General features: G+C 53.2%; 1 protein-coding gene across 6 annotated transcripts in view; it reads right to left on the bottom strand.

Moving 5' to 3' along the window:
- Window positions 1-237: 237 nt before the first annotated feature.
- Window positions 238-20,100, bottom strand: part of BCL9 (BCL9 transcription coactivator) — a 76,589-nt gene continuing 56,726 nt past the window's right edge. For 3 of the 6 annotated variants that reach the window (XM_039841376.1, XM_039841375.1, XM_039841374.1), the window contains exons 2-9: window positions 18,400-18,491; window positions 12,414-12,731; window positions 11,169-11,485; window positions 9,941-10,130; window positions 8,951-9,050; window positions 5,268-7,506; window positions 3,805-4,065; window positions 238-2,582 (exon numbers count right to left, since the gene is read on the bottom strand). In XM_039841376.1, coding sequence (XP_039697310.1) covers window positions 1,465-2,582; window positions 3,805-4,065; window positions 5,268-7,506; window positions 8,951-9,050; window positions 9,941-10,130; window positions 11,169-11,485; window positions 12,414-12,466 — 4,278 coding nt within the window. In that variant the 5' untranslated portion in view covers window positions 12,467-12,731; window positions 18,400-18,491 and the 3' untranslated portion in view covers window positions 238-1,464. Of the gene's footprint in view, window positions 2,583-3,804; window positions 4,066-5,267; window positions 7,507-8,950; window positions 9,051-9,940; window positions 10,131-11,168; window positions 11,505-12,413; window positions 12,732-16,670; window positions 18,178-18,399; window positions 18,492-20,100 lie in introns of those variants that run through there. The other 3 variants (XM_039841377.1, XM_039841373.1, XM_039841372.1) reach the window with 3 other exon arrangements.

Raw genomic sequence — 20,100 nt, 5'->3', positions numbered from 1 at the left:
TAATTGCTCCCAGAGGGTGTGGCCAGCCCTGGGGACCTGGGTCACCCTCCGCCCGCAGTTAGGGTTTCATGACGGAGGTAGGAACCGGACGGGATAAACTTATGAGAAGGTTCTCAGTAGCAAGAAACGTGCTTCCTCGGCAATGGCAGGTGACACGCTGCGCTTCCGGGCCGCGCGGCAACTCACCCGCACGATACCGAACGAACGGGAATCCGAGTGAACAACAAAAAAAAGCAGTTCGATTTTGTAAGAAACAATATATTTTATTTTTCTGACACCACAGCTCTGGTGAGTGGTTTTGTACCAAATTTAATGGAGGTTACACAGAACGTCTTACGCATGGGAGGGGGGAGGGGAAGGAACCGGAAAATTAAAAAAAACAAAACAAAACAAAAAAAAACGAAAACAAAACCCTGGGTAGCTTTTAGCATCTGTTCCACTCCCACGTTAATAAAATCCGCTTGGGAATTCCTAATGAAAGGAGACCGGAATCTGGGTGGGCAGGGAAGGGCACGTCGGGGAAGGAAAGACGAAGGGACAGGAAGACCCTCAGCATCCCAAGACGGCCCCCTGCGGCAGCCAGGACCACGCCGCATGGAAGTCGAGGCTTCGCTAGAGTCATTTCCCCAAAATAACATCATGTATTGCAGCTGCCATAGGGAAAACGAGAGGCGGGAAGAAGGGGTCGCCCTGGGGGCCGAGGAAGGAGCCGCATTCAACCGAGGCGGCGGGAGGGAGCGGGGTGGCGGCTGGCAGCCTGGGAGAGGCAGTGCTGAAGGGCACCTGAACCGAAAAACCGATGTCCTCAACGTCGTCGTTTTTAAAAAGAAAGATCTCCCCCCTCCCCCCACCCCTCGCTGAACTTAGTTCCTTTTTTTGTGCTTTTCATTAATACTCTGCTCTGAGGTCGTAGTTTGGTTTTTCTATACACTGGAGTTGAAAGAAAATAGTCCAAAGCTCTGAAGATGGATTCTCCACCTGAAGTAAACAGCCCAGCATTCCTGTCCTCTTGTCCCAAAGACTAAAGTCTCTGCTAAAATCCCTTTTACAATATAGTACAGTACACACAGGAAAAGCCCAAAGCAAAACAAAACAAAACAGAAACAAAACCAGAAAAGAATCCTGGGAGAAGCCAGTCCGAAGGACGTAAACACACAGACGACGGTGCAACACGTGCCGATGGCAATTCTCGAAGCACGGCTACAGACTCCCGAAAGTAGGGATACCCAAGTCCACAAAAATAATTTTTAAAAAATAAATCTTAAAAAAAACACACCTGTTGATTAAATGAATCATTTGTTTTCAGGTAAATCCATACATTCTCGAGTCCCCCCACCCCCAAAGCAGCCCTCGGGGCTCTGTTCTCCTATTGCATGACCAGCAGTCCCCCAGGACGCCCCCAAAGCAGCCCTCGGGACCTGGAATCTCATCTCGACAAGGATCGGCACATCCGACCTTAGCAGCTTAAAACATCATGTTTCCCGGGTTGCCGGGCCCTTGGCTGAAGCCACCCATGCCCACGTCAGCGGCCATGCCCCGGGGCCTCATCTGTGGGGGGATCATGATGTTCTGTTGGGGTCCCATCATGCCCGGCATGGACATCATCATGCCCGGAGAGCCCACGGGCCCGGGGTGCGTGTAGAGCCCGGCAGGCCCCCGATCCTTGCCAGGGATCATGCCCACGGCAGCGGCTGGACTGCTCATCAGGGTGGGCTGGCCGGGCATTGTGGATTGTGCTGGTGACATCATCCGATGGTGAGGTCCCATCATGCCTTGCTGGAGAAAGGCTGGTGGTCTCATCGGGCTGTGGCCCGGCATAGACGGAGCTGTGCCAAGAGGGATGTCCGGAGTTCCCACGGGCCCCGGACCGCCCATGCCGGGTAATGCCAGTCCCATCCTGGGGGCCTGTTCGCCCATCATGCCTTGCATGTGCGAAAACCCAGGCCCCGGGCCCTGCGGCTGCTTGCGGCCGGGGACTTCCCCGCGAGGAAAATATTGCAGTGTCTGGCTAGGCTTCTCGGAGGGAATAATGCGGGACAGATCGAACTCGGGTATCCCGGTGGCCCCAGGCCGGATGACCTCCTGCAGATCCGGGTCTGTAAACACTGAAGGCACGCTGCTCCCCAGGACGGCGAAGGAGTCAGGGCCCCCTGGGCCTCCAGGCTTGCAAAGTGCTGCGTCTGCCGAAGTCTGGGGCAGGTTGCTGGGGCGGCCAAGGGGGCCTTCTCCGGGGAAACCCATGCCTCCTGGGAAGTTGCCCTGGCCCCCGCTGGGGCCGTTGTGGGGGAAGGGGACTTGCTGCGGGGGAGACTGTACCGGAGGGAAGCCCTGGGGAAAGCCCAGCCGTCCTTGAGGTACCATCGGAGGCTCCTGGGACCCGTGCCCCATGATGGGATTGTGTGTCATCAAGCCCGGCCCCATCGGGACCCCGTGAGGAGGTATGTTGGGTCCCATGGCATTCGGAGAGGGCATCTGATTGGAGTGAGAAAGTGGCTGGGTCATTCCCATTGGGCTGAGGGTTGGCATCGGAACCACGGGGTTGGGACCTGAAATTCGAGGATTCTGTGTATTAATGCCCATTCCTAGAAAAATAAAGATATCAAAGAAATCAACTTAACCGAAAGCAACTCAGAAAAACTATAATAAATTAACAGAAAAAAAATATCGTGCGCATCGAATGAACACGGCGCTAGGCAGGGAAAACACGTGGCATACGAGCTCTGCCCTCGGTAAGGTTATGATTCACTCTGGGGCGCGCAAACCAACAGCCCTGCAAGACAGTACGTTACCGAGCCTTACACTGCCTGACCCGAGAGCGTGGACAGCACAGCAGGAAGCAAGTCTCCTGCGTGAAAAGTCCCAAGTTAACATGCAAACGAGTATCATCCTCCTCCCTGGAGACATCGACCATAGACGCGAACCGTCTGTCTGAGTGACGTAAGTTCGGTCCTTTCTGGAGCAGGAGGATTACGCAGTCCTACGTGTCTTAGAATCAGAACAACAACAGGCCCTCGTCAACGGGGAGAGCATTTCCGTCTGGGTTACAGGAAATGTTGAAGAAGTGACAGCTTTAACGAAAGAAGAACACACGCAGATTCCACGGGAACCTCTGGGACACGCACACATCTGGTCTGCGGAGCTGCCGCTGTGTGTGGGAGGGACGGCGGCCTGTGCTGTCCACGGAGCCTGCCCCACCCGATCGACTGGGGTCTCTGGTAACCAAAGGGCACCCCTAACGGCCGGAATGGAACCGGAACCGAAACCGGAACCGAAACCCTGGCTGAAAAGTCACGGCGTCTCTGCGGATCGCCTCGCCATCCCACGTCACCTCCTGGTAGTGAGCTTAGCGGGGCAGGGGCAGGAGCAGAAGGGGCAGGGAAGGGAGGGACGGCCCCGCGCCAGTCCTCAAGCGCCGCACGTCCAGGAAACGGGCTTCTCCACTGTCTGAAGCCCTGCGGCCACGGTTTAGGGGTGCACTTCCAGGAAGATACTTGAGAACAAAAGGCACCCTAATCTGCATGCTTCCAATATTGCTCCAAGAGGACCCTCCCCTCAAAAAAAATCCAGGTAATAAAAGCATCAGAACTTCTATAAAGAAACCAGAAGAAAACCTGTTTTCTTATAAGCATTTACTGAATCAGGCTAATAAAAATCGTCATTATCGGTCTCTAGTCGAGACACTTTCATCCTACTGAAACTAACTTGTCGAACCTCCGCCTATTGAGGTCGACAGCCATGGAGAAAACACGCCGGAAGTTTCTCTGGTCCGGCAGCAGGCCCCACCCCGTCTCCCCGACTTCTTACCTGGCATGTTATTCATTGATGGCAAGTTGGGAGAACGAGCTGGCGGGGAGTCGTCGTCCGAGCTGGCCACAGTCTTGATGGCATCGTGGTACAACGGGGTGGAGCTGGGCATTGCAAACTTGGACATTCGCGACATCATGATGGACAGGGGGTTCTGGGACAGGGTCGGCTCTGGAGGCATGGTGTAAGGTGTGCTAGAGGGGAGGCCCCCTGGGATATTCACAGAGGCAGGCTGGCTGGCTGTAGGGGGTGGGGGGCCACCTAGGAGAAGCAGCAAAAGAAAACAAAAACGGGCCGGGAATTAGATTCCTCTCGAAGGCTGGCGGCCTGCGATTATGAGCTAGCAAGGCCAGGCTGAGACGGATGAACAGGACAGTGTTATCAGACCCAGGACACAAGTCATCTGTCTTCGACTCCAGCTCTGGGCATGCAGAGGGAGGTCGTGGCGTGATGTGCGGGTAACAGGTCCACAGAAAGGTAGACAAACACACCAAAGATGCGTTAGAAATATGAGCTCGAGCTCGGGAAAGACATTGGTTACAGACAACTGTTTCACTGCAAAGAATGCGCCGTGAGCGGGTCGTCCCCTTGCCGATCGAATTCAGAATTCGATCCAGGGACTAGTATGCTAGGAGGCCAGACCGGCGCCCCCACCCCAGGCACCAGCCGCATCGCCCTGCGCACTCGTGATCGACTCCCATGAGACGTGTGAGCTACAGGTCTGAGGGCGCTGAGCGGCTTCTGTGGACCGCCACCCAACAGAGGGACTCTGGCTCGGGGCCTCCATCTCCCGTCTTATTCTCATTCTGGTCTTTCTCAAGTGCGCAGAGCTCGGACCTAGTATTTCCACCTCAGTACTCATCTTCCACTGACCACCTCCGGTCCCGTTCACAAAACCACCGTCATCAGCGACAGCGTCTCCTGGGCAGAAAATACTGATAAATTGTAGCTGATCTGTGAGCACAGCGGTCTACCAGGGAGCAGGTTTTGGTAACTGTCGCTGTGGTCAACGTGTATTTACGAGAACCACTCGCACCTCCCGGCAGCCTCCCGTCTTCGCTGGGGATTATACTCAGAACCCCCTGACTTGCGGGCAGCCTCTGGAAGTGGGTGGGTCTGGTATTTAAAGAAACCACATTCAGCTACCGTTAAGACATTTTATTTCACTAACATGTGTTCACTGAGCAAACGTAAATTACTCCGTGGAATGACAGAGTTCCCACGGTCCGTCCTCCTTTTAACCGTCCTGACAGACATACTGCACTACGAGCCCGTGTGTCTTGGACATGATCTGACGCCAGCCGACCACGCCCCTTGCTACAGATACATCCAACTCGGCAAAGTCCACCCACCGCCTCTGCTCGCATCATCAAGTTAGGACACCAGTTTTCTTAAAGCAGCCGAATCAGGCTTCGGCAAACCCCGGCTACAGGGCACTCCTGTGAGGATGCGGGCATACTGACCTGACTCCACACTCCCCAGCATGGCAGGGGAGGCCATAGTGAGGGGCGCTTTGTGGTTCGGAGGGATCCCCGGGCTCTGAAGGGGAGGTTTTGGAGAGGAGGTCCACCCAGGTGACGGGGCGGGGAGTGACGGAGACTTGAGGTGGACAGGCGAAGCAGCAGCAGATCCCAAGACAGGGGGGGACTTAATGGAAGCAGCAGCAGCTGGGCCCGCCAGCATGCCTGCCAGCTGCGACGGAGTCTGGGGGGACTTGAGGTTCCCGGAGGGGGAGCCCAGCATTGGCGACTGGACCTGGCGCATCGTGGGTGACTTCAGAGGGTTGATGCCTGGGGAATGCACCTGGCTGCCTGCCACAGACACATCCAAGGGCTTCCGCCCCAGGCCACGCTGAACTGTGGGGGCCGTGTTGAGGCCAGGGGGGTTACTGGAAGGGTTGAGAGGTAGTGGTGGCATGTGACTGAGCCGGCTGTTAGTCCTTTGGTCGGGCCCAACTGGTTCTCTGAGATTCCTCAAGCCGCCGCCGCTGCCTGGACCCTGAGACGTGGGGAGGAAGGGCCGGGGGCCCATGCCGAACTCCTGCTGGGGGTGCTCCCCGAAGGGCAGCGGCACCATCTTCTGCTGAGCAGGCAGCATGTCCGTGCCCCCGGGCCGCAACTTCATCATCTCGTCCGGGCCCGCCCCCGCCTCTCGCACCTTCTGAGGTAACATCTGAGCGCTGGACCCCATGCTGACACTCAGGCCGACGTCTGCCTTCATCCCGCCGGGCACCATCCCGAACTCCAGCTCCCGGCCGGGGCCCATCTGCGGGGGCATTCCTTTCGGAAAGTCGCCCCGCGAAGGACTCAGGGGACCCTCCACGGGTATTCGAGGGAAAATGGGGTTACTCCCGGGCTCCATGTGTCGCTGGGAACCTGCGATCATCCTGCTCATGTCCATGCCGGGCCTGATGCCCTCCACGCTCATGCCCGGCGGGAGGCCCAGCTGCTTCTCCGCCAGCTGCTGTTGAAACATCTCTTCGGACAATCCCTGGGGGTTGGGGAAGCGCTCCCCTCGGCCGGGGCCGCTGAAGACGCCCTGGCCGGGCGGGAAGTTTCGACCGTCTGGGATTTTTGGCACATCGTCTGGCCAACTGACTCCGGAAAGACCTGGTCTGGACGCCGGGTTGGGGACACTCGGCCCCTCCATTTCAGAGTTTATCATGCCCGCAAAGCCGGGGAGGCGCATCTGGCCGCCTGGCATGTTGGGGTGGGGCGCCATGCCCCGCGGGGGCAGAGAGTGCGGCATGCCGATCCCGTCGGCGAACGGCTCGGGCCCCGCGGGCCCCCAGCCCTCGCTGGGCGCCATCTGGTAGGGCGGGGGCGGCCCGCGGGCCACGCTGCGGGGCCCGTGCGGGTGGGCCATCACGTCCTGCAGCGCGCACTGCTGCACCACCACCTGCTCCTGCTTCCTCCGCTTCTCCTCGTAGAACTCCTGCTGCAGCTTCAGCCAGGCTATCTGCTCGGGGGTCATGTGATCCAGGTGGTCGGGTCCTATGGGCCCAGGCTGGGAGTTCAGGGACGGGGCGACCATTTCGTCTGGAGAGAAGGGCACGTCTCTGTGTCCCTGGGGGCCGAGTAGCACCCCCACGTCCGTCCGGGGCCCGGGCCCCTTACCCAGGCTCTGCGACTGAGCCATCATGGCCTGGATCGGCCCTTCCGGCTTCTTCTGCGGTCCGTCCAGCACGCCGGTGCTCTGCTGCGGTCCCCCACCCTGCCCGGTGAATTCTTTCTCATCAGGGAAAAGCATCCGCTGGATGTCTCTGAGCGTCTGTAAGGAGCGCTCCCGGTGCTCCAGCTGCTCTTGAGACAGGCCGTCGGGGTTCTCTCCCAGCGAGGGGGGCTCTCCGCCGGGCACCGCTGCGGGGGGAGGGGCTTTGGGATCTGCTGAGGAGCTGCTGCTCCCCTGGGAGACAGGGGTCACCGCCCGGTTGTTGGGCGTCGAGTTGGACCCGGCACCATCCGGGGGCAGCGGGGTGGAGCTGGCGGGGCTGCCGACAGCCGGGATCAGCTTGTTGTCCACCCCAGGACTATCCCGGTCCAGGGGGCGCGGGGGGGCGGCGGGCTTGGGTGCTGGTGCCGTGATGGGTGGGGTCGGCTGCAGCCTGGTGTTCTGGGAGGCGTTCTGGTCCTGGCCGGCTGGGGCTGCGGGCTGTGGTGGGACAGGCTTCAGGTCGCTCCGAAGGGCAGACAGCTGTGTGTTCTGAAGACAAATGAAATTTTAAAAATCATCAGTAAACTGAACAGAAAGGCAATCAAAAGAGCAAGACGTGTTATAAAGGACTCGTCCCGGCCACATAAATCCACAGTGACACTTGCTGTAGAAGCTACCCGTGTCCGACCCTACTTTGGACACAGACATTTTGCTGTTTTTCTGCCACTTTAGCGTCAGACGGCAGCCTCTTCCCCTTGCTGAAGATGAGGCTTCCATAACGCTGCGACCCCTATCGCGTGAACACTTCTGAGTCCCACTTTGAGGAACAGGTCTGGTATCACACATCTACTACGTGTTCCTAATTCGAGGTGAGATTAGTTTCTCGGGTACGTGGGAGGCTGTACCTAACACCTCTTTCTTTTCCCCAAAAGTACAACTGGGTAGGCAGATGTCTCGCTGTCAATCAAAAAGCATGATGTTTCCAACGGAAAGAAAAACTACTTGTCACTCACAGCTCCGTCCTCTACCTGCCAGAGGCAGCGGGCAAGGCGGCCCGTTTCAGTGTCCCCTCTGGCAGGGTGACGATCAACACACTCCTCTCCTTGAGTTTCCAGGGGGCCTGACATCTCCGGTTTCTGTTTTCCGTTTGCCATCACTGACTCTGTATTTGATAGGCATTTGTACATTAACCGCAGTAAGACAATCTGCGGGCAGGAAGCGTCTGTGCAGAAATCTGAGGCTACCTAGCGCATGGTGTCTCGGGCTCTGCTCCTTCCAACAGACAGCAGGCTGCCCTTCTCACAGGCTGGATGATCGCCTGATTATTTATTAAGTGCCGAGCCTACGCTGAGTTCTGGGTAAAGGCACACTCACCTACAGCACGTGATACGAGGATGTCAGTGTTTGGAAGAGGGGCTTACGTGTTTGTTCTGAGTCTAAACCGGGTGCTGCTGGAGGTACTGAAGAACAGACGGGCCCAGCCTACCAACTCCACCTCGGGGATCTTCGCCAGCCTCCAGGGAGCCACGCGGGCCCTTTTCGACGGTCATTTGCTCCTGCCTGTTCGCTTAACCCACTTCTCGTTTAGGACAAAAGCACGGCTCGCTGCCAGCGTGAACTTCACATCGCGTGCAGGAATGCTACATTTTCTAGGATGTGACATTTTCAACGTTGTACAACTAACTTAAGAGTGGTTTGCTATTTTTAAAAAGCCAGCTCCGTACACACGGTCTGAATTCAGATTTTCCCAGAGATGGTTATGCGGGGGAAATCCTAAAATTATCTCTACAACTCCTTGTTCGTTCTGCACCTTTTCCCTGCTAAGGAGTCACCGCAGACTCGCAGGCTAGGAGGGGAAGCCGGCACAGGGGGATGTGCCTCAGACCACACAGTGACACGCAGCTGATCGCCCCAGCGACGACATTGAGCATCTCCCACCTTCACGGTCACAGCAGACCCTTTACCCCACGGTCCCGTTTCCAACGCAACGCACCGGGGGGGCTGTGCTCCTGTCTGCCTTGCTGCTCGAGGTGTTCTGGATATGGAAGGAGACGATCGTCTCGACCTGGCCCTTCAGCACGGCGTCCGCAGCTCTGCAGGGACAGAGGGGGCACGCTAGCACTCGGGGCTGTTCCGCGAACTTAAGTCCGAAGCACCTTCGCCCCAGACTGAACTCGCGAGAGGGAGGAAGGACAGGTACGAAGAACCAGCAAGGGATGGTGAAGGAGAAAAAAATCAAGAGAAACAGGTTTTCGTGATTTATGCCTAGCATTTACCATTCAACTTCTGAAATGAGAAGACAGCCATTAGCAAATCTCAAAAGAGGCATTAAAAAAAAAAAATCGAGATTTTTCTCCCTCAAACCAATGCACTGCAGTCGGTGCTTCATAGAGAATCCTAGTTCAAGGTCCCAGCCGCGGAAGGGTGCACAGGATTCTCACACCTAGGATAATCTACGGCTGTCAAGGTTCACTCTGTATCTCAATTTAAAAATCTCAAGTGAAAAAAAAAGTCAGAAAACTGTATGTAAGGTACACATTTTTTATAAACAAATAAGTAAAAATCCCTTGATCCATCCATCCACCAGGCACATGTACCAAAATGGTCACACTTTGGCGAATTCCAGAAAGTTTTTCTTTCTAGTTATAGCTTGTAATTATTCTAAAATAGAAACGTATTACGTGGGCCATTTAGAAAAGAATACCAAGTTGCAGAAAAGCATACTGCACAATCAATCTCTTGTGTGTTTATAAAGGTACATAGGTAGGTCTGTATAAGCGCAAAACATTTCTGGAAGGAAAGTCAAGGAATTTTCATCTGTGATTGCCTCTGCGGAGGTTTTGTACTTTATTTTACCTCTTTCTGTGCTGTTAACTTTAAGTGATAATAATATAAGTGGGCCAAAAAAAAAGAAAAAAGAATCACTCTTCAATGGGAATGAGAACCTAGGTGCCCAAACACGTGAGCCACGTCATCGGCTTACCTGTTAGCCATCTCAGTAGAAAACACATACACCACTTTGGCCGGGGTCTTCTGAGCGGGGGTGGGCTCTGGGGCAGTAGTCTGGCCATGCGAGGGGGTGGAGGGCCTGGGGGCCGCGGCATTTGACGGGGTCATCGAGTGCGGCGTGTGCTGTGAGTCTTGGGACTTTATGTGGTCGGCGGAATTACATTCTAAAAGGATGAAAAGACTCATGTCATTGAGAGAATAAAACTCTCTCTTCCGGCAGCACACACAGCATCGTAACACAAACCCACCTTGAGACTTTCAAGGAGGAAGCACCTCGCTAAAAGGAAGCCTCTTTCACTCATGAACACTGAAACGTGTGTCTTCCTAGACAACTAACGATAGAGCGCTCTCCCCCGCCCTCCTCCTGTCTCACGCCCCGCTTCCTGGAAACCTTCTGGAACCTCCTGGACTGGACTGGATGCCCCTGCTAGTTGAACCCACAGCCCCCTCGCTTCTCCTATTTTGGCATTTATCAAATTTCATTTTACTGTTTAACTGTCTAGGCACACTCAAATCCCCGAGGATAGCGACTCTGTGTGTCTTGCTGACCAGGGCTCCCCGACAAGCAGCACAGCGCTGGCGTTAGTATCAGGCCTCCCACAGACGCCTGAGCGGGGAAGGAAGGAAAGTCGGGGGAATGAGCACCCAGGTTTTCGCTTCCGATTTGGGTTAGGGAGTCACCTTTCTACTCCATCTTCTGGCCGGCAGTTATGATTTTTGGTCTTATACCTAAAACCACGACCGCGGGTCCCACGCTCTGGCTAGCTCATTTCACTTTGGTGCCTGTGTGATCTCTGCCACATGCAGCCGCTCATTCCTGCCACACTGCAGTCGGCAAACTCGGACTAGGGACAGGGCCTCCCCTTGTGCCTACGACTCTGGCGAAGTGGCAACCAGATGGCACAAGCCCAGAGCCTTAGAGGAGTCGCCTGACGGAGAAGAGGAGAGGCCAGAGAACCTGCTCCAGTGCGGGCCACGCCAGAGAGGAACCGGGGCCACGGGCTCGATGCTAAAGTACCGACAAACTACTCTCTAGTTCGTAGGAAAAGGAGAAGAAACAGCTCCATCTTAGAGTGTGCAAACTCCTGATCTGCACCTACTCTCCCCACTGGGCTGTTAGGCTCTCCAGCCTCTACCGATGCCACAGGCTTCCCTGGGGAACACCTATGTCCCCCTGAGTCTCAGAGCTCTTATAGACATACCTTTCATGTCAGAGTCATCGTTTGGAGTCCCAGGATCTCTCTGATCAAAGGAGTCGGCGGAAATACTTCGCTCCCTTTTCCCCTTGCCCTTGGCACCATTTCCAGCCCCATTCTTCAGCCCCATGCTCCCACCTGGGCCAGGGAGTGCTTTAGGGGTGTGGCCCCCGCTCTTGGAGTCACAGGGGGATGGCTGGGATTGGCTGGCTGAGCCCCCCTGTTTACCCTGATTGGAGAATTTGGAATCCAGCTGGGGGTTTCCAGATGGGGACATCACTGTAGGGGGACGGACCATCACCTCCTGCTTTGACTTAGGGCTACTAAAAGAGACAGACAACAAAGGGAGATCAGACGCCGGACCCAGCTGGTCGGCACAAACTGGGGGGCAGCAGCTTCCATCGTGGGTCAAAGAGACCGTGGGGGGCCAGCGACCCCCCACGCGTCACCTGGGCCACTTGCCTGCTTGCCCCGCCCCCATCGCAGAGCCCTTCACAGAGAGTGGCCTGCCAGGTCTCGGGAACCCTAGAGTCACATGGGGACCCATCTCTAGGGCTTCCGTCAATAAAGGACAACGGTTTCTATGTACACAGAGAAGTGACTCTCACACTAAGACTAGCACAGGGTAAACAAACAGGCATCGAGAAGATCAAAACACTGCCCATCCCTGGCTGGTGACATGGGACAGCTGTAGCAGGAGCCCAGCGTCCTTGCTGGAAAATACGAGTAGGTCCAGCATAGCAGGGAAACCTGCTGTGACGGGCAGGTGACGGTGACCCCCCAGGATCTGACCCCCCCTGCCCCAGCAGCATTACTCAGGGGCAGCTACACTAACCACTAACCCTGGGGACCAGGAAAAAATCTTTAAAAATATCAATGAAGTGCTGTGGACCAGAGGTCAAAGCCTCGCAGTGGGTATCCAGGGGCTGATGCTTCAGTTCCGGGGCCTCGGCCTCCAACTCATTCCAGGCCTCAGTCCCCTCACTTGCCACGGTCAGCGCATTGTTCTGGGTGGTCTGTAAGGTCCTTTCGTTTGTGCTTTGGAGAGCGGTCAGGAGGACGATGGACAAAGAGGACCAAGAAAACCCTAATGTAAACGCTGACTGTGCTGCGGCCCGCGGACTCTCCCATCAGCACGTGCGTGTCCGTTTCCTCTTCCTTTCTAGTTCCCCGTGTGGTTCCGCAGCGAGGGCCCGAGGTCTCCCCCCGCCCCGGTGAAGCCCCTGCTCCCTGGGCCGCCCTCGCCCCTACCTCTGTGCGTTTCCTGACGGGGAGTCCCTCACTTTGGGGTTGCTGGGATGCATTGATTGAAATCCTGAGCTTGCGTCACAAACAGGGACAGGCTCCCCGAGCTGCTCTCGGGCTGCAGCAGAAACAGCTGCTCGGGGCAGTGGCAGTGGCAGTGGCCCACTGCTTGCCGGGTGCGTCCCTCAGTGCTGGCCCCCCGTGTGCCTTTTTCCTCTTTGTCTTCCTCGGCTGTGGGAGTGGGTCCTGGCCCCTCGCAGCTCCAGCATCCTCTGGGTGTGTGCCTCCTGCCGCCGAGGAAAGATCTCGCATCTCCAGGGCACACTACGGGAAAGGCCGCCGAAAACACAGAGACATGCGACAGGGTCAAGGTTAAGGCACTGGCAACTCCACTGGGGTTAAAGGGATGGGTGCTGCTCGCAGTCTGGCCGAAAGGCTCTGGGCTACGGCAGCTGGAGGGTGACTAAGACCTTCCGCCCAGCACACGGCCTCTCGCCCACCCCAGCATCATGTACCAGGCGTCCGTAAGCACGTCCGAGGAAAACACTGCCTTCGGCCCCATATTCTCCCTTACATTTCTCTACTTCTGAAGACAAAACCCTTAAAAACCTGAGTTTTTCTTTTTTTTCAAAACAATGCTCTGACACCGCGGGGTACCCCAAATCCACGGCAACTACCGGGTGTTTCATCTTTGATGGCAAACAACGTACTGAGATTGAATAAACCCATCCCAATTTCAAACCATGAAACGCATTAATCTACGCGTGTACTCTCTGGGCCTCAGGCTGGGGAGGCATTAAAGGAGGGACTTCTGGAATCGACCACTGAGCCAATACCAAATACAATCAGTTCTGCTCCCTGATTTCCATGATCTTTCTATTAAATTATGCTGAGTATATGCCTGTGTTCTCGCTGCTTCATGGCAGGGCTGCGGGCATGGGTAAGCATGGGAATGACCCATAATGCTGAAGGTAAAAGAACATCTTTGAAGGCTAAGGTGTTTTTTGAGCCAATTTGCAAGGCTAATTTGAAGCATAAAGGTCAAGACAATATTCCCAAAGCTAGCCGAAGAACAAACGAGAAAGCCCTTTATTTAGGAAGGCTGCACTCATTCAGGGAAGAGCAAGGGAGGCCTTCAGTCCCCGAGCCCAAGGCAGCTCCAATCTGGCTTCCTTGTAACCACTGTCCCCTCTCTTCCTCGTGGGGTATAGGATTCAAGGAGGAGGGTATGACATGCAGGATTAGTGGTTAAAGAATCAGAGAGAGTGAGAAGCAACTCAGGTGTTGCTTTAGGAGACTCAAAAACTGGACTAAAATTGGGAGGATTCGTCATATTCGAGGTTTTGGCACTGACAGTGATCATTATGTGGTGGGAGGTGTCTATATTTTAATCTAGAATTTGCAACAGTCCCGGCTATTTTATCTGAGACACTGAAAGAAACGTGGAAGTTCAGAGGACACGCGATTACACTTTTATTTTTATTTTGAAACGAAAAAGGGGAAAGAACTAGAATAAAATGCTAGGGAATCTCTCTCTGAGGAGAAAGCATCCTCAGAACTGTCTGGTCTCGATGATATTTCAGGTTATATTTTTATCCCTCACCGTAACTTCTCACTAAACATCAGGGATCACCGGTAAAACAGAAGGAGCAAATGCACCTGCACGGGACAAAGCCGTCGGAAAACACTTCCTTCCTTCTAGAAAAGCAAAGCAGTTACCACCTACACGGTCCCCTTCTGCAGCTTCTTCCGGAACCGCTGCCCACGTGGCGCATTCTCGCGCCCAATCGTGTGTCGTATTGAACAGTCTTATGTGTGTGTTGTCTCCGCCCCCCGCCCACGAAGACTGCGATCTTTGAAGACAAGAACCTCGTCTTACAGTGCTTTGGTTTTCCTATATACTTGGCGCGACGTGCGAAGAGTGTGGCGGGACCCTCGGTGACCTGTTTGGCTTCACCCAGGACAGAATCACCCTCTTCTTCCAAAGGAACTCGGAACATGTCACACATGTCAAACCACCCCAATCTGCCAGGCCTTTCTGATGAGCTGGCAGCAAAGGTTACTGCTAATGATAATACCGTAAACATAAAACACTTATTTTGAAAGTAGTTCTACATAGAGTTTCTTGTTCTCACAATTTGGTGCAACCTGATCAGCAGGCATTTTACGGACGAACGGACCGAGCCCACGGCTGCGAGTGGCTTCCCCAGGCTCCGTGACCCCACCATCACTTTATGGGTGGAGGGACAGCACAGGAGGGGAAACAAGCACAGGAGCTCACCTAGTGATGGCAAAACCCAGGTTTTTTGACCCCTAACCCATGAGAGTTGCTGAAATAAGCCACTCTCAGCTTTAGCCTTCCTGACGCTTAATCATATGGTTCCAAAAAATACAATCAGGCTCTTCAGCTCCTACGTTTGTAGGCTGGTGCCAACTGTTTACTTTTAAGAACTGGAAAAGATCTTCCACAAAATGATTAATTATAGTCAGGGAGATTTTTCCCTCCAAATAACTAAATTGCCTAACTCCTTAGATCTATTTATGTTTCTCTGTTCTCCTTAGATAACGCTTATGACTTTCACTATGTCCCGGGCGCTCTTCTAAGCACTGTCCACGTCACTCATGACCACCCCAGAAGGCAGGAACCACTGCTGTCCCTATTTTACAGATGAGGAAACTGAGGCTCTGAAACGTTAAGCAATCCGCCCACGTAAGCTGGGTCACATTCTATCTAGTCAGTCATACCCTAGTGAGAGGGAGAGCTGGCGTTTGGCCAGCCGTCACTCTAATGCCTGTCAAAGTGGGGTCTTGGGGGACAAAGTGAGCCGGTACAGCAAGTGCTTAGCAGCACGACATCAGCACTCGGGCTCCCCATTCCCCGGCTAGCCCCTCGCCCTTCTGCCTGAAGTCGCCTCATACCCGCTCATCTCCATCTCCAGCCAACCATCACTGCCTCCCTCCCTCCCCACTTCCAGGCCAGGATGTCCTCAGCAACGGATCTGCGCCTATTTTCATCAGTGCCTGTCCCCTCTTTCTCGTCTATTATTGAAACGGAGAAAACAGCCTACTTTCCCCCAGAGGTCATCCCCGTGGCAGGTGGCCCAGGCCCATCCCTTCGGGCTTACTGAGCGCTGTCGCTCTCCTCTCTGGGCTTCCCCTCTGCCTCCTGCATCTCCTGGGTATTTCTGATCAGCGTTCAGATGTGTAGCCTACCGTCCAGGTTTAAAAAAAAAATAAGCAACACCCAGCTCTAGCATTCTGGTCCCCTTCGGAGCCGAGTTTCGCCACGGAGTTGACACTTCCTTGCTTGCCACTCCCACTTTAACTATTTTAAACCAACCGCCACCCGCAGATGACAGAAACCACCGTTTTTGGCCAGGTCAGCACCGGCCGCTTTCTAAGTTCACCTGATTCCGTCTCTTAGATCCTGCAGGCCGATCCCTTCCTCCTCACGCCCGCCTGGCGCTGTCCACACGTCAGCTCCTTCGCAACCTCCCTCCCGGGCGGGAACGCCACTGTCCCTGTGCTACAGACGAGGCCTCGCCTCTCGTGGTTTCCGGTGTTCCTCCCACCTCTCCGACCCCCATCTGCGTCCTTCGCCGGCCCCTGCCTCCCCGATCCCTACGGTTTAGCCCTCCTCGCCTCCCCTCTCCTCACTCTAAGTTCTCTCCATGCCAACGACTCCCAACCTGACCTCGCCCGACGTGCCTCCAACGTAACAGGACCGAAGAGGAATCCTCCTTCTCTACAGAGCCTCCCTCCCAAAAGCATTTTTCCTTCAGTCGTCTGCATTTTAGCGAATGGCACCTCCATCCGCCCAGCAGCTCGTGCCAGTAATTTGGGAATCATTCCTGACACCTCTCTCCGTCGCCCTGACCCGAATGTTTGGAGATTTTTGCTGAATGAATTAAGGTTCGGCTTCAGTGCTGCTCCTTCAGAGAGGAAGGGGACCCGAACGCACCGATCTGCACGACAGTCTCCATCACGCTCTCGTCACAGCACCCGGTGTTCCCCTTCGAACATTTCCCACATGTTGTAACTATGCGAGCACCTGAGTAACATCCACCTCTCTTCCTAGGCTCCGCGAAGGCAGAGTGAAGTTAGAAAGTGCCCAAGGGTGATTTGTTCATCCCTGTATTCCTAGTACTCACTACTGGGTATTTTTTCAGACAATATCTGTTGAATAAAAATAGAAGTTTCTCCCCGAGACTGTCGCCTAAGACAGGCATGCTCGCCAGTGTCGTCGTCCAGCAGGCTACTCACCAAAACCCCCAGGGTCACGACACTGCAGTGCTCATCCTGGAGGCGAGGAGCTGGAGGAGTCCACGAACCCCTGGCTCAAAGGTGACCCCCACCTGGATGAGAATAAAACGAAGAAAAAAATCCTAAATGGATTAAAAAACAACAATGACGACAATATTTTGTTACTGACAGTATCATTTTGTTACTAAGTATCTTAAGAGAAGGACGAGTTTCCTATTTCTTCTAGAATGAGTTTAAGAGGAAGTTGTTGGCTCTCATGTAAACAGAATCAACTGCCAATTATTAAAGGGTATATTATTCGACCGGCAGCTATTTCAAGGCCCTTGTGACTTTTCCTCCTTCCCAAGGCACATTTTATTTTCAGAGACTAGAGAAATACTAAGGGCAAACAAAATCAATTTTTCTACTTTTTAAATTTCTGGGCATTTAGTAGGAAAAAAAAATCCCTCCCATTTTTTGCTTCTGCCCATTCCTTATTAGTGTGGAGAACTGAGAGCTGACTAAAAGTGAGTCAGACAGAATTCCAGGGACACTTCTGAACTCACACAGGGAGCTGCCATTCACGGCTCCCTCCCCCAATCCTCACCTGTGACTCCACAAGGCCAGAAGTCAGCAGGCAAGTTTATTGTCACATATTTTGGAGGATCGTGAGGCTGAACAACCAGGCCACATGAGCCACTCTGAGTGCCTACTGTGTGCAAAACACCAACCTGAACTGAGCTGGATACGTCGACGAGACACTGAGGTACTGGCCAAGCGGGTCACTGTCCAACGGGAGTCCCTGCGAGTTAGAACACCGAGCCTTCCCCTTGGCCCAGAGTTTATAGTTTTGAAATCACAAGGAAGAACCAAGTTCAAGTGTCCCAAGGCTGAGTTACTTAGGAATCTTTAAAAGAAGACTCTATACGGTCGCCACGAAGTTGTGAATAAATTCACAAAATAATCTGACCAAGGCCGGAATCACCTCCACAATTCCAATTTCTACTCTTCCAACGATCCTTTCCCATTCTCCTGCTCTAAGAAGTCAAGTTTATTACAACTCTGTCGTGTTTAACAAATTTCATTTCTGTGCTATGACCACTAGTCCATAAAAGGCAGAGTATCAAACTTAGAATGTGGAACAAAAAGGCCTCAGGATTCCATTCCTCGCTCATTCCTAACTTCTGGCAAGCCGACTACTAAAAGGCTCCCTCTCAGAAAAAGCTCACAATGGGAAGAACCTCTCTTCCCAACGTACGTACAGAAAACCTTTGTCCGAAGAACATACTAACATGTGTTTTCATAGTCACAGGGTAAAGATGCACGTCTGTCGTCCTTCAAGCTAACGAACTTTAAGCAAGCAAATAAAAATGTGTTATCAAGCTGAAGCGTTTTCACAAAATTTAAGCATGCAAAACTGAATTTCCGCTACCATCACTCAGAATAACAACTCCCCTAAATCAACGTTCAGCAAAGACGCTTCCTTATGAAAGTCTCCCTGCCTCCTGACCACCCCCAGGAACAACCCCCGCGGCCCACAGCATTATATCCGCAAGACTATTATGACATTGATAAAGCTCCCCGTGGGGTGTGTAGGNCCAAGGGTGATTTGTTCATCCCTGTATTCCTAGTACTCACTACTGGGTATTCATTCAGAAAATATCTGTTGAATAAAAATAGAAGTTTCTCCCCGAGACTGTCGCCTAAGACAGGCATGCTCGCCAGTGTCGTCGTCCAGCAGGCTACTCACCAAAACCCCCAGGGTCACGACACTGCAGTGCTCATCCTGGAGGCGAGGAGCTGGAGGAGTCCACGAACCCCTGGCTCAAAGGTGACCCCCACCTGGATGAGAATAAAACGAAGAAAAAAATCCTAAATGGATTAAAAAACAACAATGACGACAATATTTTGTTACTGACAGTATCATTTTGTTACTAAGTATCTTAAGAGAAGGACGAGTTTCCTATTTCTTCTAGAATGAGTTTAAGAGGAAGTTGTTGGCTCTCATGTAAACAGAATCAACTGCCAATTATTAAAGGGTATATTATTCGACCGGCAGCTATTTCAAGGCCCTTGTGACTTTTCCTCCTTCCCAAGGCACATTTTATTTTCAGAGACTAGAGAAATACTAAGGGCAAACAAAATCAATTTTTCTACTTTTTAAATTTCTGGGCATTTAGTAGGAAAAAAAAATCCCTCCCATTTTTTGCTTCTGCCCATTCCTTATTAGTGTGGAGAACTGAGAGCTGACTAAAAGTGAGTCAGACAGAATTCCAGGGACACTTCTGAACTCACACAGGGAGCTGCCATTCACGGCTCCCTCCCCCAATCCTCACCTGTGACTCCACAAGGCCAGAAGTCAGCAGGCAAGTTTATTGTCACATATTTTGGAGGATCGTGAGGCTGAACAACCAGGCCACATGAGCCACTCTGAGTGCCTACTGTGTGCAAAACACCAACCTGAACTGAGCTGGATACGTCGACGAGACACTGAGGTACTGGCCAAGCGGGTCACTGTCCAACGGGAGTCCCTGCGAGTTAGAACACCGAGCCTTCCCCTTGGCCCAGAGTTTATAGTTTTGAAATCACAAGGAAGAACCAAGTTCAAGTGTCCCAAGGCTGAGTTACTTAGGAATCTTTAAAAGAAGACTCTATACGGTCGCCACGAAGTTGTGAATAAATTCACAAAATAATCTGACCAAGGCCGGAATCACCTCCACAATTCCAATTTCTACTCTTCCAACGATCCTTTCCCATTCTCCTGCTCTAAGAAGTCAAGTTTATTACAACTCTGTCGTGTTTAACAAATTTCATTTCTGTGCTATGACCACTAGTCCATAAAAGGCAGAGTATCAAACTTAGAATGTGGAACAAAAAGGCCTCAGGATTCCATTCCTCGCTCATTCCTAACTTCTGGCAAGCCGACTACTAAAAGGCTCCCTCTCAGAAAAAGCTCACAATGGGAAGAACCTCTCTTCCCAACGTACGTACAGAAAACCTTTGTCCGAAGAACATACTAACATGTGTTTTCATAGTCACAGGGTAAAGATGCACGTCTGTCGTCCTTCAAGCTAACGAACTTTAAGCAAGCAAATAAAAATGTGTTATCAAGCTGAAGCGTTTTCACAAAATTTAAGCATGCAAAACTGAATTTCCGCTACCATCACTCAGAATAACAACTCCCCTAAATCAACGTTCAGCAAAGACGCTTCCTTATGAAAGTCTCCCTGCCTCCTGACCACCCCCAGGAACAACCCCCGCGGCCCACAGCATTATATCCGCAAGACTATTATGACATTGATAAAGCTCCCCGTGGGGTGTGTAGGCCGGGAACTCGCAGAGGAAGGTCACCATGTCAGCACCCAGCACCCAGTTGGCTGATCCACGGAGGGTGATGCGCAGGCGCCTGCACACTGCTACCCCCGCCTGGCACCTACAGGCCCACGATGCT

Source organism: Pteropus medius, unplaced genomic scaffold (assembly GCF_902729225.1).
Source record: "Pteropus medius unplaced genomic scaffold, Ma_sr-lr_union100, whole genome shotgun sequence".
NCBI classification, from domain to species: Eukaryota; Metazoa; Chordata; class Mammalia; order Chiroptera; family Pteropodidae; genus Pteropus; species Pteropus medius.
This window is presented reverse-complemented; position numbering and strand designations above follow the sequence as displayed.